Source organism: Myotis daubentonii, chromosome 2 (genome assembly GCF_963259705.1).
Source record: "Myotis daubentonii chromosome 2, mMyoDau2.1, whole genome shotgun sequence".
Classification (NCBI taxonomy): Eukaryota; Metazoa; Chordata; class Mammalia; order Chiroptera; family Vespertilionidae; genus Myotis; species Myotis daubentonii.
Genome location: NC_081841.1, coordinates 45,584,134 through 45,604,110, shown reverse-complemented (window position 1 = coordinate 45,604,110; position 19,977 = coordinate 45,584,134). Strand labels below are relative to the sequence as shown.

The 19,977-nt window shown below is 38.1% G+C and overlaps 1 protein-coding gene across 7 annotated transcripts in view; it reads right to left on the bottom strand.

Moving 5' to 3' along the window:
• IRAK4 (interleukin 1 receptor associated kinase 4) overlaps positions 1 to 19,885 on the bottom strand; it is a 31,128-nt gene extending 11,243 nt beyond the window's left edge. The window contains exons 1-10 of one of the 7 annotated variants that reach the window (XM_059682625.1): positions 19,781 to 19,860; positions 18,774 to 19,003; positions 13,356 to 13,525; positions 10,500 to 10,645; positions 9,543 to 9,719; positions 8,013 to 8,173; positions 6,147 to 6,211; positions 3,517 to 3,631; positions 3,058 to 3,167; positions 1,165 to 1,348 (exon numbers count right to left, since the gene is read on the bottom strand). In XM_059682625.1, the coding sequence (XP_059538608.1) occupies positions 1,165 to 1,348; positions 3,058 to 3,167; positions 3,517 to 3,631; positions 6,147 to 6,211; positions 8,013 to 8,173; positions 9,543 to 9,719; positions 10,500 to 10,645; positions 13,356 to 13,516 (1,119 nt within the window). In that variant the 5' untranslated portion in view covers positions 13,517 to 13,525; positions 18,774 to 19,003; positions 19,781 to 19,860. Of the gene's footprint in view, positions 1 to 1,164; positions 1,349 to 3,057; positions 3,168 to 3,516; positions 3,632 to 6,146; positions 6,212 to 8,012; positions 8,174 to 9,542; positions 9,720 to 10,260; positions 10,405 to 10,499; positions 10,646 to 13,355; positions 13,526 to 18,773; positions 19,004 to 19,310; positions 19,637 to 19,780 lie in introns of those variants that run through there. The other 6 variants (XM_059682622.1, XM_059682624.1, XM_059682623.1 and 3 more) reach the window with 6 other exon arrangements.
• Positions 19,886 to 19,977: the final 92 nt, after the last annotated feature.

Below are 19,977 nucleotides of genomic sequence, written 5' to 3'. Positions count from 1 at the left end.
CTGACACGCCGAGCTCAAAAGGTTCACCATCACTGCCCTATACCTTAAGTTCACAGTGCTATGATGTTAAATTTCCATATATAAAACACATATGAAAAATAAGGACCTGGAGAGTATTATGCTAAGTGAAATAAACGAGTCAGAGAAAGACAAATACCATATGATCTCACTAATATGTGGAATCTAATGGTGAATTACCCAATTTCTCCAACCACCCCCACTCACTCCTCACTCCATTTTAAGTTATCAGGAACAGACTGGCAAATCAAAGAATGCCAAAGCATATTTCTTTTAAAAAATACTTCATTTTTAAATATGACACTAAATTACATACTGTATGACATTTATTTTATGCACTAATTTAAGTTAAGTTTCATACTAATTCATGAGGATAGTGTAGTCAAAAATAATTTCATGCAGTAATTTCAGAAATCAATATAAAGGCTCTACAAAGTTGGAGAAGTTTTTATAACTTTCTCATTTAACTAGAGGTTAAAGCGAACAGTTTACAGAGAGCTAAGCAAGGCAGGTGTATTCAAAATATTCTACTTAAATTTCATAATTATTACCAGAATGATTGATTATTGTTACTGATTATATATATACTAGAGGCCTGGTGCACAAAATTTGTGCATGGGAGGGGGTATCCCTCAGCCTGGCCTACACCCTCTCCAATCTGGGACCCCTTGGGGGATGTCCGACTGTCCCTGTGGTATCGGGCCTAAACTGGCAGTCGAACATCCCTCTCACAATCTGGGACTGCTGGCTCCTAACTGCTCACCTGACTGCCTGCCTGCCTGCCTGCCTGACTGCCCCTAACCGCTTCTGCGTGCCAGACTGATCGCCCCCTAACTGGCTCCCCTGCCAGCCTGATTGATGCCTAACTGCTTCCCTGCCAGCCTGATCGCCCCAAACTGCCCTCCCCTGAAGGCCTGGTTGCCCTCAAATGCCCCCCCCCCGGGCCTGGTCGTCCCCAACTGTCCCCCTGCCAGCCTGGTCACCCCACGCAGCCTGCTGTTCAGTCATTTCGTTGTCCCTCACTAACCCCCCCACCCGTTGGCCTTGTCGCCCCAAGCATCCTGCTGTTTGATCGTTACTGTTACTGTGACGGCGTCCCGGACAATTTGCATATTCCTCTATTATTAGTATAGATATGAAACTTACCACACCAAAGCTGTAAATGTCAGATTTGGGTGTTATTTCTCCTCGCAAAGCCTCAGGTGCCATATAAGCTGTTGTTCCCACAATTCTGCTAGTCATGACTGTCTGGGAAAACTTCTCAGAAGCCCGTGCAAGCCCAAAGTCAGATATTTTGGCTGTAAAGTCTCCATCTAGTAAGATATTTGCACTGAAAAAAATGTAAAATTTGCAGAGAAAAAAATTTATTAAAAATATTTAATGTTGACTATTGCAGATATCCTCCCTTTGCTCACCTCCAGTCACCTCCACATCCACCTCCCTTGGCCTTTACCACACTATTGTCCGTGACCATGGGGTATGCATATATGTTTTTTAGCTAATCCATTCACCTTCTTTATCCAGTCACCCCCCACCCCTTCCTCCCCCTCTGGCACCCGCCAGTCTGTCCCATGTATCCCTGCTTCTGGTTTCATTTTGTTCCTCAGTTTATTTTGTCCATTAGATTCCACATATTAGTGAGATCATATGATATTTGTCTTTCTCTGACTGGTTTACTTAGTATAATACTCTCCAGGTCCTTTTCAGGCAAGTTAAATGGTTTCTTAAATAGCTGTATGAATATATATATATATATATATATATATATATATATATATATATATATGTATTTACAGAGTATACCATGTTATAATATACATCATAAAAGCCTGAAGTTTGTGTAAATAAACCTAGATTTCAGATTAAAGCTAAAAAGAAATGACTGTCTTATATTCCCTTCTGTTTCTTAAGAAAAAATTAAGAAAATAAAATTGAAATAATGCTGTTCACATTAGTGAGAGATATTTTCATTATTTTACAAATAATTTATCACAGGGTCACTTCCCTTAAGGTCTGACAAAGCACTATTCTTAACTCCTTTTGTAACATTTCTAAATTCATTTAAAAACAAATTTCCAACCCAAGTATCTCAAGTTTTCATTTCTTTTTTCTTTTCTGTACTATCTGAAATCTTTCAAAGAAGAAAGAATACAGCTAAAAGATCTTCCTTCATTCATTATATGCATTCACTCATACACTCATACTTTCATTCCACAAAACTTACTGAGGACTCCCTATATATTATAGTATTTAAGTTCAGTGCTGGACATGGAGGAAATCTTCAAATCTTGTCTGTGACAAAGGTATATGCATAAATATTTTTTTAATCCTCACCTGATGATATATTTTTATTGATTTTTAGAGAGAGCGGAAGGGAGAGAAACATCAATGTGAGAGAGAAACATTGATTGGTTGCCTCCCTGACATGACCCAACTGGGGATCGAACCCACAACCGAGGTATGTGGTCTGACGGGGAATCAAACCCATATTTTGATGTATGGGAGGACGCTCCAACCAAGTGAGTCACCTGGCTATGGCCATGCATAATTTTTAAAAATCCAATAAATACACTATAATGGTGATATTATATATAAAATGCAGATAGAACTATATGAATAAAAGAACTGGAGAAAATTCCAAGAAAAAATGTGCTTAGTCTTGAATAATTATTAGAAGTTCAAGGTTAAATTAGAGAAAGAAAGGCATTTCAGGCAAATGGAGCACCATGCAATAGTGATAAAAAAACATATGACCAATTTCAATAAACTGGTATGCAGGCTTGATCTTTTGGGCCATAACCTGGCAATACAGTAGTGAATAGGTAAGTACTTGTACAGACAGGTTAAAGACTGATTAGGAGGGTTTGTAATAAAGTCAATGATAGATAGCCAGGGTCTAAATAAAGGCAGAACACTGGGGAGAAAAAGGACATCTATAATCTTGGAGTGCTCTAGATTAAGACATGCATGTGCATAGTGAACAGAAAGAGGGAGGGCAAATTATTCTTTAAAGATGGTTTTTCCAAAAGTAGCATTTACCTTTTAATATCTCTATGAATTTGATGGTTTTCATGTAAAAAACTGATGCCATTAGCTGCACCCTGAGAAATCCTGCATCTCATGTGCCAAGAAAGTGGTGGAGTATCATCCTTGTGAAGTAAGAAACAAACCAATTCAAAAATTAGGAGGATAAAAATACCTACAGTAAATACATAACAGAAAATGTTCCTAAGCAACTTTTAAACAGGGGTTAGCATTTCCCATTTGACAATAAAAATATGTAAGAGCATCTTCAAAGTCCAGTCTTGACTAATATTTTAATTTTAGATGATCACCTAATAGAATGACAACCCCAGTTTTTTGCATATCAAATGTATAATTTTCATAGAGCGGGAAAAATATTAAGGTTGATGCAGTTTAAATGATCCTGTCACAAGATGAATATTAATATCCAACAAAGAAACAGAAAGCCAAAAATCTGATGAACAAATATCTTACCAAGCAAGACAGTCTGTCTAGCAATGAACCATTAGGCATGTAAACATATACTAAGCAGAGGTCATCTCCATCACTCGAGAAACCAAGTAGTTCTACTAAATTTTCATGTTGGCACCTGTGACAAACAATTTTTCACTCAAAATTATTATGATACACACGTATATTCAGCTGTAGGTTGGAAGTTATTTAGTTTAAAACTTTAATAGAAAAAAGATCAAGAAAATAATATGCTTAATATCATAATATGATATATGCTTATATATGTTTCTTATAACTTGATAATCTTCTGTAAACACTTCCCCTTTTAGTCAATATTAATCAACTTAGAAGCAAAACCTTTCTATTTTATAGTAAAAGCTCAATAATTCAGACCACTGGAACTTGTGATAGTTTGGTTAAGGACTAAGCTAATGTTTACTTTTGTTTAGCACAATTTCAATTATAGCATGAATAAGATTTCAAGAAGTCCGTTGAAACCTGTATAAAACCCTTTCAAGAATGCTCTAACATATCCAAAGCACTGATTTATAGACATCTGATCTATATTCACATCTAATCTACACATTTGTGTATTTCATCATATCTGATTATTTATAAACTAACTTGAGTTTCTTTATATATGTGAGAATAAAAAAAACTAAGAGAGCTAAGTATAACAAAACTGCAGACATATGTGATACAGCAGAAAGAAAACTGGCTGTGTTCAGTGCTAAGTTTGAAGTCCAGCTCTGCCACCTCCTGGATATGTGAACTATCGCAAATTAACAATTCACCAAGCCTCAGCAAATTTGCCTGCTAAAAGTGGATAATAATACCTATGTAACATGGATGCTGTGAGAATTAAATGAGCAAATATATGAGAGCCTTGACAGGTACCTAGAGCATGATAAATATTCCATCCTTTGCTTACTCATTTGTTCATTCAAAATGATCTATAATTCTAGCATTTCGTTATTTCAAATCAGAGTTTTATTTGAAATCAGTCTATCCTCAAAAATATTTTATAAAGTGCAAGTTAAAATGACAAATTCTCCATGTTACAGCAAATTAGCACATTTTAGAAATGAGTAGATAACATTAGCTGAGTTTATACTGTATATAAGGCATTATAATAAATAATTTCCCTCTTTGTTTATTTATTCTTCACAATAAAATAATGAAGGAACTATTATTATTCCATTTTATAGATGAGAAAACTAATGGATAGAGTGTTAAGAAATGTGGCTAAGGTTATTCTGCTAGTAAGGTCCAGAGATTGGTACTTATTAAAAAATAGTAATAATATTCAATGGTGGTGATGTAGCAGTGACGTTTGAAATTGTAATACATTGCTGATAAGAGAATGAATTATCATAACTAATATATAAGGCCATTTGGACATATACTTGGAAAGTCTTTAAAAAGTTCATGCATTCTGAACGATAATTCTTCTAAAACTTTATCCTGATGAAATAAGCAGAGTTGCATTTAAAGATTTATGTACAAAGAGATTTAAAGGAGCTTTAATTCATAATACTGAAAATCAGAAACAAACCTACTAGGGCAATGATTAAACAAAACATAATCCTCATATATGACAGAATTTTATACAATAATTTAAAATGTTTTAAAATTATTTTTAATCACTTGGGGAAATGCTATGCAGACATCATGAAGAAAGTACATCAAATATTAGCAGTGGTTATCTCTGAGTGATATAATTAAGAGGTGATTTTTATTATTTTAAAAATATTTTCCTATATTTCTCAGATTACCTAAATTGAACAAGTTACTTTAGGATTGGAGAGTAGGGTAGAAATGAGAACAAATTGCAAAAGTGTTTTAATTTTTATTATCACTATGCATTATTTTTACTGTAAATAAATTAATTCCAGTCTATTATTTCTTTCTTGAGGTTAAGCAACTAGAATTGGTGATTTATAGCAATGGGTCTAATAAAATTCATATCAAAAGCTCAAGCTCTGGAATCTGACAGATCTGTATTTGAAACCCAGCTCTAATATTTATTGGCTATGTGACCTTTCTAAATCTCAGTGGGGAAAAAAAATGTTGGGAGGGAGGTTATAACAATTATTGTTAGGATTAAATGAGACAATGCACATAAATATACTGTACAGTGTCTTGTACACTATGTAAACTCAAGTATCCATTATTACAATTATTAGAATAAATTTCCTAATTTGTTTCTGTTACTTTTCCTGATGATTCCCAACAATTTTCAAGCATACTGGGTCAAGACCTTCTAAACACTCTGGTATATAACACTTTCCTGGTTTATGGGTATTAACTTATAGCTAAGAGCCCATTATACTATACTTTTTTTTTTATATCTACAATTTATCTCTCATAAATCCTGGGAGCAGAAAACATGATAATGGAAGGAAGTTGCAAGTCTATGCAACTTTGCTATGATTTAAAATAATGACTGCTGTTTAATCTACAGGCATATGGGTATGTGTAGTTATGGAATTGTAGTCAAAAATTTTTAAATTGCTCTAATCTAAATCCTTTATTTCATTTGTATATATGTGAAACTATCACTTGTGCACAGTACCCTTGGGGTAAGAAACTAGATCCCTCATTCCTTGCCATGCTCTTTTCCACTACACCACACCACAAAATAAACTTACCTCGCCATTACTTTTATTTCTTGATCAAACTGTTGTTTCAGTTCTTCAGTACTAATGTCAACCACCTGAAAAAATAATATATAATATAACACAATACAATAACCCTAAGGCTCCTAATGCTAGAACATGGCTAAAGAGATCAATTGGCTGATACTGCTTTCCTTAAAATAGCAAGGCATTATTCTCCCCATTTTATAGAACATCTGAGAACTAGAAATATTAGTGATTTGCTCAAGGTTCCATGGCTGGTTAGTGGAAGGAAAAGAATCTTATAAACCATGTAAAAATATAAACCTCACTGAGTTATTGTGGGAGTGAAAAAAAATTATATGAGAATTTACTGTATAAACATTCTGAAAAAAATTCTGTGGAGCAGAAAACATGTGAATTTAAAGGCAAACGTTTTTTGTTTTGTTTTTTAGCATATATAACAGGGTGACTCTCTTTGTCATATAAATATGTACTATATTGATATTTTAAAAAATGTAACAACAAATCTAGAAAATAACAAATCAATAAGTAAAAGATGAATACCCTAACAGAAATGGGAACAAAGGATATAGAAAAGAAATTTTGCATTTTTTAATGTACATTTTATAAACTTTATTTTTAAATGAGAAAGTACAAGAAAGTTATTTTTATAAAATGTTCTTAGTATCTTATTTTAATCTTCATTATGCATGAAGCACTGTGTGAAACAGGGGTTCTCAACTTTATTTTGTGAATCTCCCATAATTGTATGAATAATGCTGTGTATGTGTGCATAACTACATTTTGGGTAGAGATAGGACCCAGAGCTTTCAACATATTTTTTTTTTTCTGCCTGATGCCTTTTATTTTTTTTATTTTTATTTTTTTATTGCTTAAAGTATTACAAAGGGTATTACATATGTATCCATTTTATCCCCCCGCCCTAGACAGTCCCCTAGCCTCCCCTATCACCCAGTGTCTTATGTCCATTGGTTATGCTTATATGCATGCATACAAGTCCTTTAGTTGATCTCTTACCCCCCTACCTCCTGCCCCCCAACCCTCCCCGGCCTTCCCGCTGCAGTTTGACAATCTGTTTGAGGCAGCTCTGCCTCTGTATCTATTATTGTTCAAAAGTTTATAATGGTCTCTATTGTCCATGAATGAGTGAGATCATGTGGTATTTTTCCTTTATTGACTGGCTTATTTCACTTAGCATAATGCTCTCCAGTTCCATCCATGACTTTGCAAATGGTAAGAGTTCCTTCCTTTTTACAGCAGCATAGTATTCCATTGTGTAGATGTACCACAGTTTTCTAATCCATTCATCTACTGATGGGCACTTAGGCTGTTTCCAGATCTTAGCTATGGTGAATTGTGCTGCTATGAACATAGGGGTGCATATATCCTTTCTGATTGGTGTTTCTGGTTTCTTGGGATATATTCCTAGAAGTGGGATCACAGGGTCAAATGGGAGTTCCATTTTCAGTTTTTTAAGGAAACTCCATACTGTCTTCCATAGTGGCTGCACCAGTCTGCATTCCCACCAGCAGTGCACAAGTGTTCCTTTTTCTCCACATCCTCTCCAGCACTTGTCGTTTGTTGATTTGTTGATGATAGCCAGTCTGACAGGTGTGAGATGGTACCTCATTGCTGTTTTGATTTGCATCTCTCGGATGATTAGTGACTTTGAGCATGTTTTCATATGTCTCTTGGCTTTCTGGACTTTCAACAGATTTTTAAATGTTAAGGACTACCAGCTTAGAATGATGTTTATTTAAAGAAAATATGCACTCAAATAATATATTTCCTAAAGATTAATTTAAAACTTATTCTATAGCACACTAGGAAGTAACTCTTCCTTTAAATCTTTATATCCCTGGAAACAAAACTTACTGCTGCAAGCCTCTTCACAGCCACAGTCCTGTTGTTCACGTAGCCTTTATAAACAACTCCAAATCCGCCCTCTCCCATTTTGTTGCCACCGACAGAAATTGGGCGTTCATCAAAGTTATTTGTGACATCCTTCAACTCATAAAATGAAAAGCTGTGAAAACCTATAATGTCAATAAAGGAGAAAAGTGCTTCAGTAAAGAAGTGGTTTTAGTAATTCCAGTATTTTATCAATTTAAGTATTTTATATTTTAATATTTATTACTCTGGATTAGGCACAATGAGGAGAGCAAAACAATTTTTATTTTTATTTTTAAAAATATGTTTTATTGATTTTTTACAGAGAGGAAGGGAGAAGGATGGAGAGTCAGAAACATCGATGAGAGAGAAACATCGATCAGCTGCCTCCTGCACATCTCCCACTGGGGTTGTGCCCGCAACCAAGGTACATGCCCTTGACCGGAATCGAACCCGGGACCTTTCAGTCCGCAGGCCAACGCTCTATCCACTGAGCCAAACCAGTTAGGGAACAAAACAATTTTTAAATAAAAGTTTTAGTCACTTGTTTTCTTCATAAAATAAACCTTTCAAGTTAGGTAAATATTTACTTATGGCCTCTACTCACTGATAACATGGTGACTTATACAATGAAGATGGTGCTTAGTAAGTCAGGAGGGGGAAAAACTACACAAGAGCTTTTGCCAGTGTGCACAAACAAAAGGAGGAATTTGTTTTTAGTAGTAATGGTCTTTAAAAAATATATTTTATTGTTGCTGTTTTTTTTACAGAGAGGAAGGGAGAGGGATAGAGAGTCAGAAGCATCGATGAGAAAGAAACATGGATCAGCTGCCTCCTGCACTCCCCCTACTGGGGATGTTGCCAGCAACCAAGGTACATGCCCTTGATCGGAATCGAACCCGGGACCCTTCAGTCCGCAGGCCGACGCTCTATCCACTGAGCCAAACCAGTTAGGGCAGTTGTAATGGTCTTAATGACAAGCCACCAGTATAGCAATTTTCAACCTTGTTCACCTCACGGCACACATAAGCTAATTAATAAAATTCTGCAAAATACAAAAAAAAAGTTTGCCATTCTGACAAAAAAAAATAGGTATAATTTTTTATGTTTTATATTTATTTTTTTAGAGAGAGACAGAGAGGGATGGAGATAGAAACACTGATGAGAGAGGAACATCAATCAATTGCCTCCTGCACGCCCCCTACTGGGGATTGAGCCCACAATCCCGGGCATGTGCCCTGACCAGCAATAGAACTGGTGACCTTGTGTTTCATGGTTCGACACCCAACCCCTGAGCGAGCAACACTGGCCAGGCAAAATAGGTATACTTTTGATATATTCACACCATATGGCTATTGTTGTATTGGCTGTTGTCATTTTTTAAATTTGACAATGTAAGGAAAAAGAGGTTAATGCCTCTGACTAAACAGTCAAGTATTGCATGTTTTAAAAATTCTTTCGGCACATTGGTTAAAGATCGTTGCCCTAGTGGAATGCACTGCAAATGTTACTTACGTGTATCACTAACTTCTAAACTTTCTGTACTTGAGGAGTCAGGTGGCATATGATTTTGTTCAGGATTCCGCACAGGTATCACAAATGACCTGTCTTTATCATAGAGAGGCATCTGACTCTGCTCCACTGTTACAGCTTCTTTACAAGGCAGTGTTTTAACAGTTTTGGGAACAGCATCTGCCAAATGAAGTAAGACACAAGTTGTCCTTCCGAAGAAATAGTGAAAAAGTTAATCTAGGACTTGGTTCACTTAACATCATTCCAGTTTCAACATTAGCCCCATATTCTCACAGCATACACAAGAAGCGACCTAGTAAGAATTTTGTTTTGGTAAAGATAGGTAAGGCAGTGTTTTAAAAAAATGGCCTATGAGTCACCTGCTTCAGAAGCTCTGAAGTACTTGAACCCAATTCCAGAATTCCAATAATGTTGTCTGTAATAGAGCCCAGAAAGCTACCCATTTACAGAAACCCCAGATGATTCTGATGTACACTGAGAACCACTGGTGTAAATGACATCAAAGGGAAAAGGTAAAGTTATGAGGAAGGCAACAAGACACTAACCCACCAGTATACAGTGTAAAGAAATCATGACCACAGAGTCCTATTGGCATGGAAGTGGAGGGTGAAAAAAAAAATAAGAGCTAAAAAAAAAAATCCCCCAAATAATATCTAATTCCCATCCTTTTAAACTTCCTACTGGCACCAAACTACCTTACTTTAATGGCGGGATCAGACTCAATCATGAAGCCTCCATCTCTTTAACAGCAAGTAAGTCTGCAGTGCCCTATGTCTGGGGTGCTTGTTAAGAGTTGGGGACAGTTGAAAGAATGAAAAGGAGCCTCAAATGTCAGGTTCATCTGCTATGAGAAAAAAGTCAGAGTAAGAAGAAATGGTCCTATTTCTGCCACCTGTCTTTCCACCCTCGTTGCTGATGCCCGAGCCACACTCAGTTTACCTGGTAGCAAAAGACTCGCAGGGGCAAAAAACTCATTTTGGATCAAAAGATCCACAAGATCACCAACTGTGCAATTTGTAGTGCCCCAGTCAAACAGTAATTCACTGGTGGGACTTTTTCCAGTTTGAAGTAATGCTTCAAATCTCCTTAAAAGCAACAAAGAAACAAAATTAGTATGTAAAGGGAGTTAACATGAAAATAGGAATTAATCCCCCTGTTCCGTTCTCTGACAGCACTGCATATAATGTTAAAAAAAAAAAAAGGGACAATAAGAAAACTGGCTAGACCCTAGCTGGATAGAGTGTCAGCCTGTGGACTGAAGGGTCCTGGGTTCTATTCCAGTCAAGGGCACATACCTGGGTTGAGGGCTAGATCCCCAGTAAGGGGCGTGCAGGAAGCAGCTGATCGGTGATTCTCTTTCATTGATGTTTCTATCTCTCTCTCCCTCTCCCTTCCTCTCTGAAATCAATTACAATATATTTAAAAAAAATGAAAACCAGCAAGAATTACAGAAAATAGGAAAGAATAAGCAGAAGGAAAAAAGATGGTGAAGGTGATGTTAACACATACTGAGCACTTACTGAGTATTTGTTCAGTGGACCACAGGACGTACACTATGAACCATTTTATTCTGACAGGCAATATGAATATCATACTAATTTACTAATGAAAAAGCCAGGCATGGAGAGGTAAAGTAAGCAGCTCATAGCCACACAGCCAATAAGCTGTATTTAAATTAAGATCCAAATTCCGATTTCACTTGACATAGGAGTGTGCTCTCAACCTACAAAGCTCTATTACTTCCCTACATGATATATTAACTCTGCTAGTCAAATGATTTTTAACAAACCTGCTTAAAGAAATAGAATATACATAAACTTGGAGAAGTATTCCTTTGATCTTTACTATATTTCAATTAAATTTTAAAAACATAAGTTTTGCATTCCCACTTCTTTAAAAACTAATTTTGAAAAGTAACATTTAAAAACTTTTCTCTCTTTTTGAAAAATTCCAAATAAAGTAATACCATGAACAACCGTTTACCCTTCATGTAGTTTCACCAACTGACCAATTGATAACTTTTTGCCATGTTTGTGCTCTTGCATGCATTCTCTCCCTGTCTCTCTCCATCTCTCTCATCTCTCTCTCTCTCTCTCTGTATGTGTGTGTGTGTGTGTTACATTTGGAGGCACATAATGGCAGTTTGTACCATTACTGGTGACGCAAAGTTTGATTCCTTGGTTAAGAAAGAATGCTTCAGATTTTTTTCTCTTTTTATAGAGAAATTTCTCTATTTTCCCTTCATAATTCATAAGTAAACTGTGGATAATAATTTCAAATCTTGTGCAGTCTTGATCATCAATAACCTTTCACTTTGTGGTTTTTCTTTTAACAGTCACTGAGGAGCCTTGTATGAATTAATTACTCATTGGTAGTTGTAGATCAATAACTTTCTAATTCTATCATTCTTTCAATAATTATTTGCTGCCATTATTCTGCAAAGAAGGGCTTTTCCTCTCACCACCACTGTCTCATCTTCCAAAGATTTTAATAGTAATGTCAATAAACTATCTTAAAAAATAGGCTGGCAAGCTCTGAACTGAAGCTTTTTCTAAGTAATTTAAGATGCTCATCCTTCATATGAGGAAACATTTCCTGGAAGGGAGCCATGGTTTTAGGTTCTTTATTAGGTAAATACTGAAAATCACAAATACATTTCTTTTCCTCTTATTTTTGTTAATCCTCATCCAAGAATATTTTTCCCATTGATTTTTAAAGAGAGTGGAAGTAAAGGAGGAGGAGAGAGGGAAGGGAAGGGAAGGGAAGGGAAGGGAAGGAGAGAGAGAGATATCAGTTGTCTCCCATGCATCCATGTGCCTGAGAGGATCAAACCTGCAAACCAGGACATGCCCTTGACTAGAAATTGAACCTGTGACCCCTTGGTGCTCGGGTGATGCTCTAACCACTTAACACACTGGCCAGGGCAACATTTCTTTTCCACTTGTTTCTTTCTTTCTTTCTTTTTTTTAAAATATATTTTATTGATTTTTTACAGAGAGGAAGGGAGAGAGATAGAGAGCTAGAAACATCGATGAGAGAGAAACATCGATCAGCTGCCTCCTGCACATCTCCCACCGGGGATGTGCCTGCAACCCAGGTACATGCCCTTGACCGGAATTGAACCCGGGACCTTTCTTTCAGTCCGCAGGCCGACGCTCTATCCACTGAGCCAAACCGGTCTCGGCTCCACTTGTTTCTAAAGACAGATTTTGATATAGGTTTGAGCTGAAATAACTGACCACAATAAAGTCTGTATTTATATTCTATACTAAATTAAGCAGAGATGAATAGAGAGAAAGAATAGAAATTATCTGAAGATAGTGTTGAGAAATTCTAGCTAAGAAATAAAAATTCTGTTCATAGATGTATACATTTATGAGCAACTAGGAAATGCCCATTTGAAATCCCAAAATACACTGCTAAAGTGAATTGGAGATTCATACACATAGAAGTTTAGGTTCCAGAATTGTGCTAGCAATTCTTATAATATTTTTGTTACTTCAAACTGGAAATGTCAGTGTGAAGCAGACTGAACTATACTCCTCAGCTTGCCAAACAGAACCAAAATAAAAGTGGGAATCTGGATTCTAATCCAAAAACCTATTTGCAAGATCACAATATTAGCCTAGCTGAATGAAGCAAACATTGCAAAACAAGGAGGGGGTACTTATTACCATTATCTCCACTGGGGAGAGGTTTATTTTCTGAACTGCAATATTAGACAGCACTTATACCTATTAGTCATTTTAGATTGTGATGTAATAATTTAAAAAGGAAAAGAATTTTATACATTACCTTATGTGAAACTGATTGTATCTATCATCACCAGATGGTTTTTTAATAGCTACTGCTAACTTCTTCCATCCTTCTTGAGGATCAATAAAATCTGACAGCTTTCTAATTAGTCCAACATTGAGGCAGCGTACATATGTTGATGGTGTTATTGGTTTGTTCATCTTCTATTCCTATAATAGAAAAAATTCTCATTAAAATGTTACAGTAGTTTTAGTGATGATATTTATAAGCTTATATTTCACTCTGCTATAACATATGAATTGTTGGCAACTGATTACATACACTATAACAAAGGAACAGTCCAAAGTCAACTACAGTTGATGCTTGAACAACAGGGGTTTAAGCTGTGCAGGTCCACTTATAAGTAGACTAGAGGCACCAGTGGGGTCCCTCGGCCTGACCTGCGGGAATTGGGCTGAAACCAGAAGTCCAACATCCTCCGGGGGTTCCCAGATTGCGAGAAGGTGCAGGCCAGGCTGAGGGACCCCACTGGTCTCAAATCTGTGCACCGTGCCTCTAGTATGCATATAAGATCTTTAATCTCTTTCTGCCCTCCCCCCTTCCCTCTGAGATTCATCAGTCTGTTCCATGTTTCCATGCCTGTGCATTGAACGTCTGCCCCCTGGTGGTCAGTGCACGTCATAGCTACTGGTCGAATGGTTGGTCACTTAGGCTTTTATATATATAGGTATTTTTCCATAAACACTATAAACGTATTTTCTCTTCCTTATGATTGCCTTAGTAATATTTTCTTTTCTCTAGCTTACTTTGTGATAAGAATACAGTATCTAACACAAAAATGTATCATACAAAATATGTGTTAATTGACTGTTTATGTTATCTTTAAGACTTCCAGTCAACAGTAGGTTATTAGTAGTTAAACTTGCAGAAAGTAAAATATTACACGAGGATTTTCAACTGCGTGGGGGTTGGCACCCCAGTCCCTGCATTGTTCAAGGGTCAACTATAGTTGATATGTAAAGAATAAATTAAAATTGTGGTTTATTTGTCTATCTTCTGGACTTGCTTTTTTTCTCTACCTATAATATCAATTAAGAAATTATATTTTTTTTTCCCTGATACTGACATTTTCTGAGTGAAATTTACATAAAGGAGCAAAAAGTTTACTTTTTTCAGAAAAAAATACTGAAAACAAATTCAGGAATGAAATCTATTAATAAAAGAGATTTATTTTTCAATTTAAAATAGGTTTACCAGTCAGTATTTATTTCTATTAAATATTTATGCAATACTCTTTGGTAGAAGAAATATAAATTTCCTGAAATAATTTGTGTAGCATTAAAAGATATGGTCTATCCCACCAACATTTTACATAACATGCTCTTCCTGGTACGCCTCCACCTTTTTTTGAGTCCATCAGCTCTATCTGATCACAATTCATTCTCTACTAAGCCAAACCCTATGGCTTACCACCTTAACTACTCCCTAGACAGAACCTTTATTTCCTCTGCTCCCTTTTTCTTCTGCTATTCCACCTTGGAGAGTTGCAGCTAGGGATAAATCTCACCATTTTACTTGTGCACCAGTGCTGCTGAATACAGCTAGAGAACCAGATGACAACTGAGCATATTGGTGTGAATACAAATTTACGGGAACCCCTTTTCCATTGGGCCTTCAACACACGCATTAATCCTTTTACTTGTCTTCACTCATTGTCCTTAGCGAACTATTTCACACCTTTACTTCTCTGTATGTGGTTTTATCTTATCTCCATGACCCTCATTCTCAGTAGGTGGTTACCTTTCCTTCTAATTAATCAAGACACATAGATTCAGATATTCTTCTGCCAATTATTCTCCTCCCCTATATATTTTTTATTTTAAGATGCCATACAATTCATATTTGGAATAAAGAATATATTCATGGGGTACAAAATCCAGAATCTATAAGCAAAAAGCCTCCCTATAACCTAGGCCTTTATATTAGCATTTTCTTCTCTTTTGCCTTCTTTGACCACAATATCTAAGTAGGTCTGTCTGCCTTCAGCCTAATTATCTTTCATCCCTGCACAATTCATTTGTAATCATATATTTACTTGTTCAGTTGTTTACTGGCTGTCACCACCATTAGACTGTAAGTTCCATGAGTTCAGGGACCTTGGTCATTTTATTCACTAATATACACTTGTTACTTCAACCTTCTATTCATATACCAATATGTGAGAATGCTCATATAGTAAACATTCTTTACCTAAATCTCTCTGCTAAGTTCTAAGACCATATATCTACTTAGTGCCATCTCCCCTGGATGAGGACAGAGGTAGGTATTTACATTTAATGTGACCAGAATTTATTTCCTCCATCTACCTAATTGGCCAAGCCAAAAAAGCCAGGAATCAGCTTCTTTGCTTCCCTCACTCTTCTTTCTTTCTTCTAGCACATCTCTCATTCAATTGTTTTGATTTGGTCTCCTAAATCTTTTAATCTTTTCTTCTCCATTCCTTGATTGTATACTGTTTCCAGGTTTTCATTTCTCCTAGATTATTACAAAGTTTTCAAACTGATCTCCCTTCAATTTTTCATTTTAGAGGAATCCACTTAACCAAGTAAGATCACATAATACCTTTCCTGAAAACTCTGAAATGGCTCCCCTGTACCTTTCAGTACAAAGTTTAAACGCCTGTCATAGTATGTAAGGCACATGATGATTTGGCCCTGCCTGCCTCTCTAACCTCATCTCTTATTACTTAATGGCATGTATCCTATGATCCAGCCATAGCAAACTCCTTGCTTGAGCCTAACCATGCCCTCCTGTGCTATTACTGATGCCTGGATTTTTTTTTTTTTTTTGATGGGGGAGAATTATCCTTAGTCCTTTCCACTCATTCTTCTCTCCTCCCACCTCACCCAAATCTGTCTTAAGACAGCTCCTTCAGACTGGCTCAGCTTGATGCTCCTTCTCTGGGTCCCGTCACACTCTGCACACACCTATTACGACATTTATCCCTCATAATTGTTTTATCCCTTGCTAGACTGAAAAACTTGAAAACAAAGATTTTCTCTTCTCTGTAGCTCCTAGTACAACAATTTTCAACTGGTGTGCCGCAAGAATGTTTAAAACGTGGAATACCTGACTAGTCAGGAGCACTGACCGCTTTACCCTTAGATTGTCAAATAGAAAAATGACAACAGCCAACACAATAGCCGTCTGGTAGGAATGAATCACAATTATACCTATTTTTTGTTAGATTATTATGATAAGTGAAATAAGGCAGCCAGAGAAAGACAAATACCATATGATCTCACTTATATGTGGAATCTAATGAACAAAATAGAAACAGAGGCATGGATACATGGAACAGACTGACAGATGGCAGAGGGGAGGAGGGTGGAAGGAACTGGATGAAAGAAGGTGAAGGGATTAGCCAGAGAACATAGATGTATAGCCCATGTGCACACAGACAATAGTGTGGTGAAGGCCCGGGGTGAGGGTGGGGTGGAGGGACTGTGTAGAGGTGGGATGGGTGGTGGTGGTGGAAATCTGTAATAGTGTCAACAATATATATCATCTATATATCATACACAAAAATCCATAGCACTCTGAATGAATCTTTCACTCTGAATGTGACTTTGATCTTATGAACTTCCTGAAAGAGACTGAGAGACCCCAACCATCCCCTGAGAACCGCTGATTTAATATTTGTTTCAAGACTTAAACCTTGCATGAAGATACAAAGGGGGTAGTGAATAGAGTATAGGTTAAGAGGTCAGCCTTGAACAGAAGGAAACCTCTTCTGAATTTAGCAAGAGGGAAGCAGAGGTTCGAGTACAGGTATATTTGAAGGGAGAGAAAGAATTCACACACATCATTATTTTTCTGTGAAGCAGGAGGCAAGGTCATCTAGAGCTAACTAAAAGAATTGCCCCGGCACCTTGAGGGCCACCTGTTAAGTGTCTACTATCCCATCAAGTCCACCGCAAAAGGGACTGACTTTCCCTAATGTCTTTTGCTTCAAACTGTCACCTGGTTGTTTTTCTATTAAAACAGTTATCACAACTTATTGTTTACTAGAGGCCTGGTGCATGAAATTCGTGCATGGGGAGGGGGTGTCCCTCAGCCCGGCCTGCATCCTCTCACAATCTGGGACCCCTCCGGGGATGTCCGACTGCCAGTTTAGGCCTGATCCCTCCAATCCAGGACCGCTGGCTCCTAACTGCTGGCCTGCCTGCCTGCCTGATTGCCCCTAACCACTCTCCTGCTTGCCTGACCACCCCTAACCACTTGCCTGCCTGCCTAATCATCCGTAACCACTCGCCTGCCTGCCTAATTACCCCTAACCACTTGCCTGCCTGCCCCTAACCACTCGCCTGCCTACCTGATCACCCCTAACCACTCAGCCTGCCTGCCTGATCGCCCCTAACCACTCGCCTGCCTGCCTGATCGCCCCTAACCACTCACCTGCCTGCTTCATTGCCCATAACTGCCTCTGCCTCGGCCCCGCCACTGCGGCTTCATCCGGAAGGACTTCTGAAAGGTCATTCGGCTGTCTGGTCTAATTAGCATATTATGCTTTTATTATTATAGATCTGTCTACCTTATCTCCTGTACAATCTGCTCTCTGGACAGAGATCCAACAAAATTCAACTTTAGCAGCTACTCACAATATTTGTGTTAAATGAGAGAAAGACTGATTTTTTTAAAATTAAGAAATCCTAAAAGCCTATAGATTTTGCAGTTGCTCTATATACATTATTTTTTCTTATTTATTCAGATTTCTACTGTGTGACTGACAAAGCTCATAAAAGTAGAACTGCTTAGTAATCCTAAAAGCTAGAGCTAAGACACAGGGAATTGAGAATAAGAAACAGTCTATCTTAAAATCATCTCTACAGCACCCAGATTTCTAGCAGAGGTGATGGCATAGGGATGCCAGAAAAAGGAAGGCTTTCTAACAAGCCCTTCACACACATATATATCTTAAAGTTTTAAATCTCAAAATTTAAAATTTTTCTTTAAATATACATTCATATATCACCCCTAACACATATTTGGAAGAATATGCACCAAAATGTTAACTGTGGTTATCTCTTGAAAATGAACTTTCTGGTGGTTCTTTCATTTGCTTTACTGCATCACCAATAGTGAAAATAAGTGATCTGTGCAAAAACAAGTTTTTTAAATATCACCTCTTTCAAAATGTTCAAGATTTTACTTTAGTGTACTTAAGAGTAATGGAAGTGCAATGGGACATATTGCTTATAAATAAATAAATAAATAAATAAATAAATAAATATCTCCATGACTGTTTTCCCATACCATTGATTTTCATGGTAAAGGCACATCATTCACATTTTCAAACAAGACAACTCAGACAAGAATACAAGGTAAATTGATCACTGAGAAATATACTAAAACCAGTGTCAGCTTGTGGAACCCAGCCTTCCCACTCATATGCACCTTCTGAAACAGACAATGGACTGTGCCCCAAATAGGATTAAAAAAATTCTTGTCAAACGAATTAATTCAGACTGTGCTTCATTAAGCACTCTGGTCAGAGGAAGAGAGTGTTGAGAGGTGGAGGGAAGATGGGTTTTGAGGTTGCATGGGCCTGGATTCCAATATAGCTCTTCCACAAACCAGCTGTGACCAGCGCAGTAACTCAATTCACTGGGCCATGGTTTCTTCATCTGCAAAACAGAGATGGTAATACCTAAGAGTTGCTATTAGCTTTAAAATCAGCAAACGTCAAGGACCTAGTCCTGTCAATAACAGGTGACCAAAAAAATGCAGGGATAATTATTTTATGGCAGAATTTATTCTTATATCACATTAAAAAAATAAATGGTACAGAGCTGTATTTAAGCTCAGTTTTCAGCATGGTGGTGAGGGTCTACCGAGCGCAGGAATGAGCGGTCTGAGAATACAGCCAAGCTTCTCAGATGCCGTCAGCCTTGTTTTCTCAGGTACACGTGGCCAGCCTGACATTGCACTTACCTGATCCCCACAACCCCTCTCGACTTTCTAACTTCCTGGGAGCTTGGAAGCAGGAGAAACGAGCTAATTCCCTCCTGGAGAAGCAATGCTTTGCACGTCCCCAGCATCTCTGCCGGGTGCTGGCCTCACTTCCTGGTTCTCAGGGGAAGAGGTTTCCTAGCCGGGTTCTCGGAACACATCCCCTGGGAGCGGGGAACGGGGAGCGGGGTCCGGCCCAGCCCCGGGGCCGCTGGGCGAGGTCCTTCCTCGCCGGGGTTCCTCTCGGGTGCGCCGCACTTTCTGATGCCCGAGCACCCACCCCAGTGTTCACTGTGGAGCAAGCTCTGCCCACGCACCCTACTTCCTCTCCAACTTTTCTCACTTGGAAGACAAGGCGACTTGAAACGGTCCCTCAACAACCCTGGGCAGCGGCGGGAGCGGACCTCCGAGCACCTGCGGGGAAGGAGGCGCACACAGCCTGAACCCCTTACCTGCCCGAGCGCGGAGTGCGGGGACCGGCCGGCCGGACCCTGCCCAGCTGAGCCGGCGGAGGAGGAGCCAGTGCACTGGGAAGGGGCGGGGCGGGGCGGGGCGGGGGTGGGCGGACCCAACCCTGTAGGCTCCGCCCCGGCTCCATTCAGTCCCGCCCTCCCCTGCCTTTCTGAGCCTTCAGGCGGCTCCACAACGT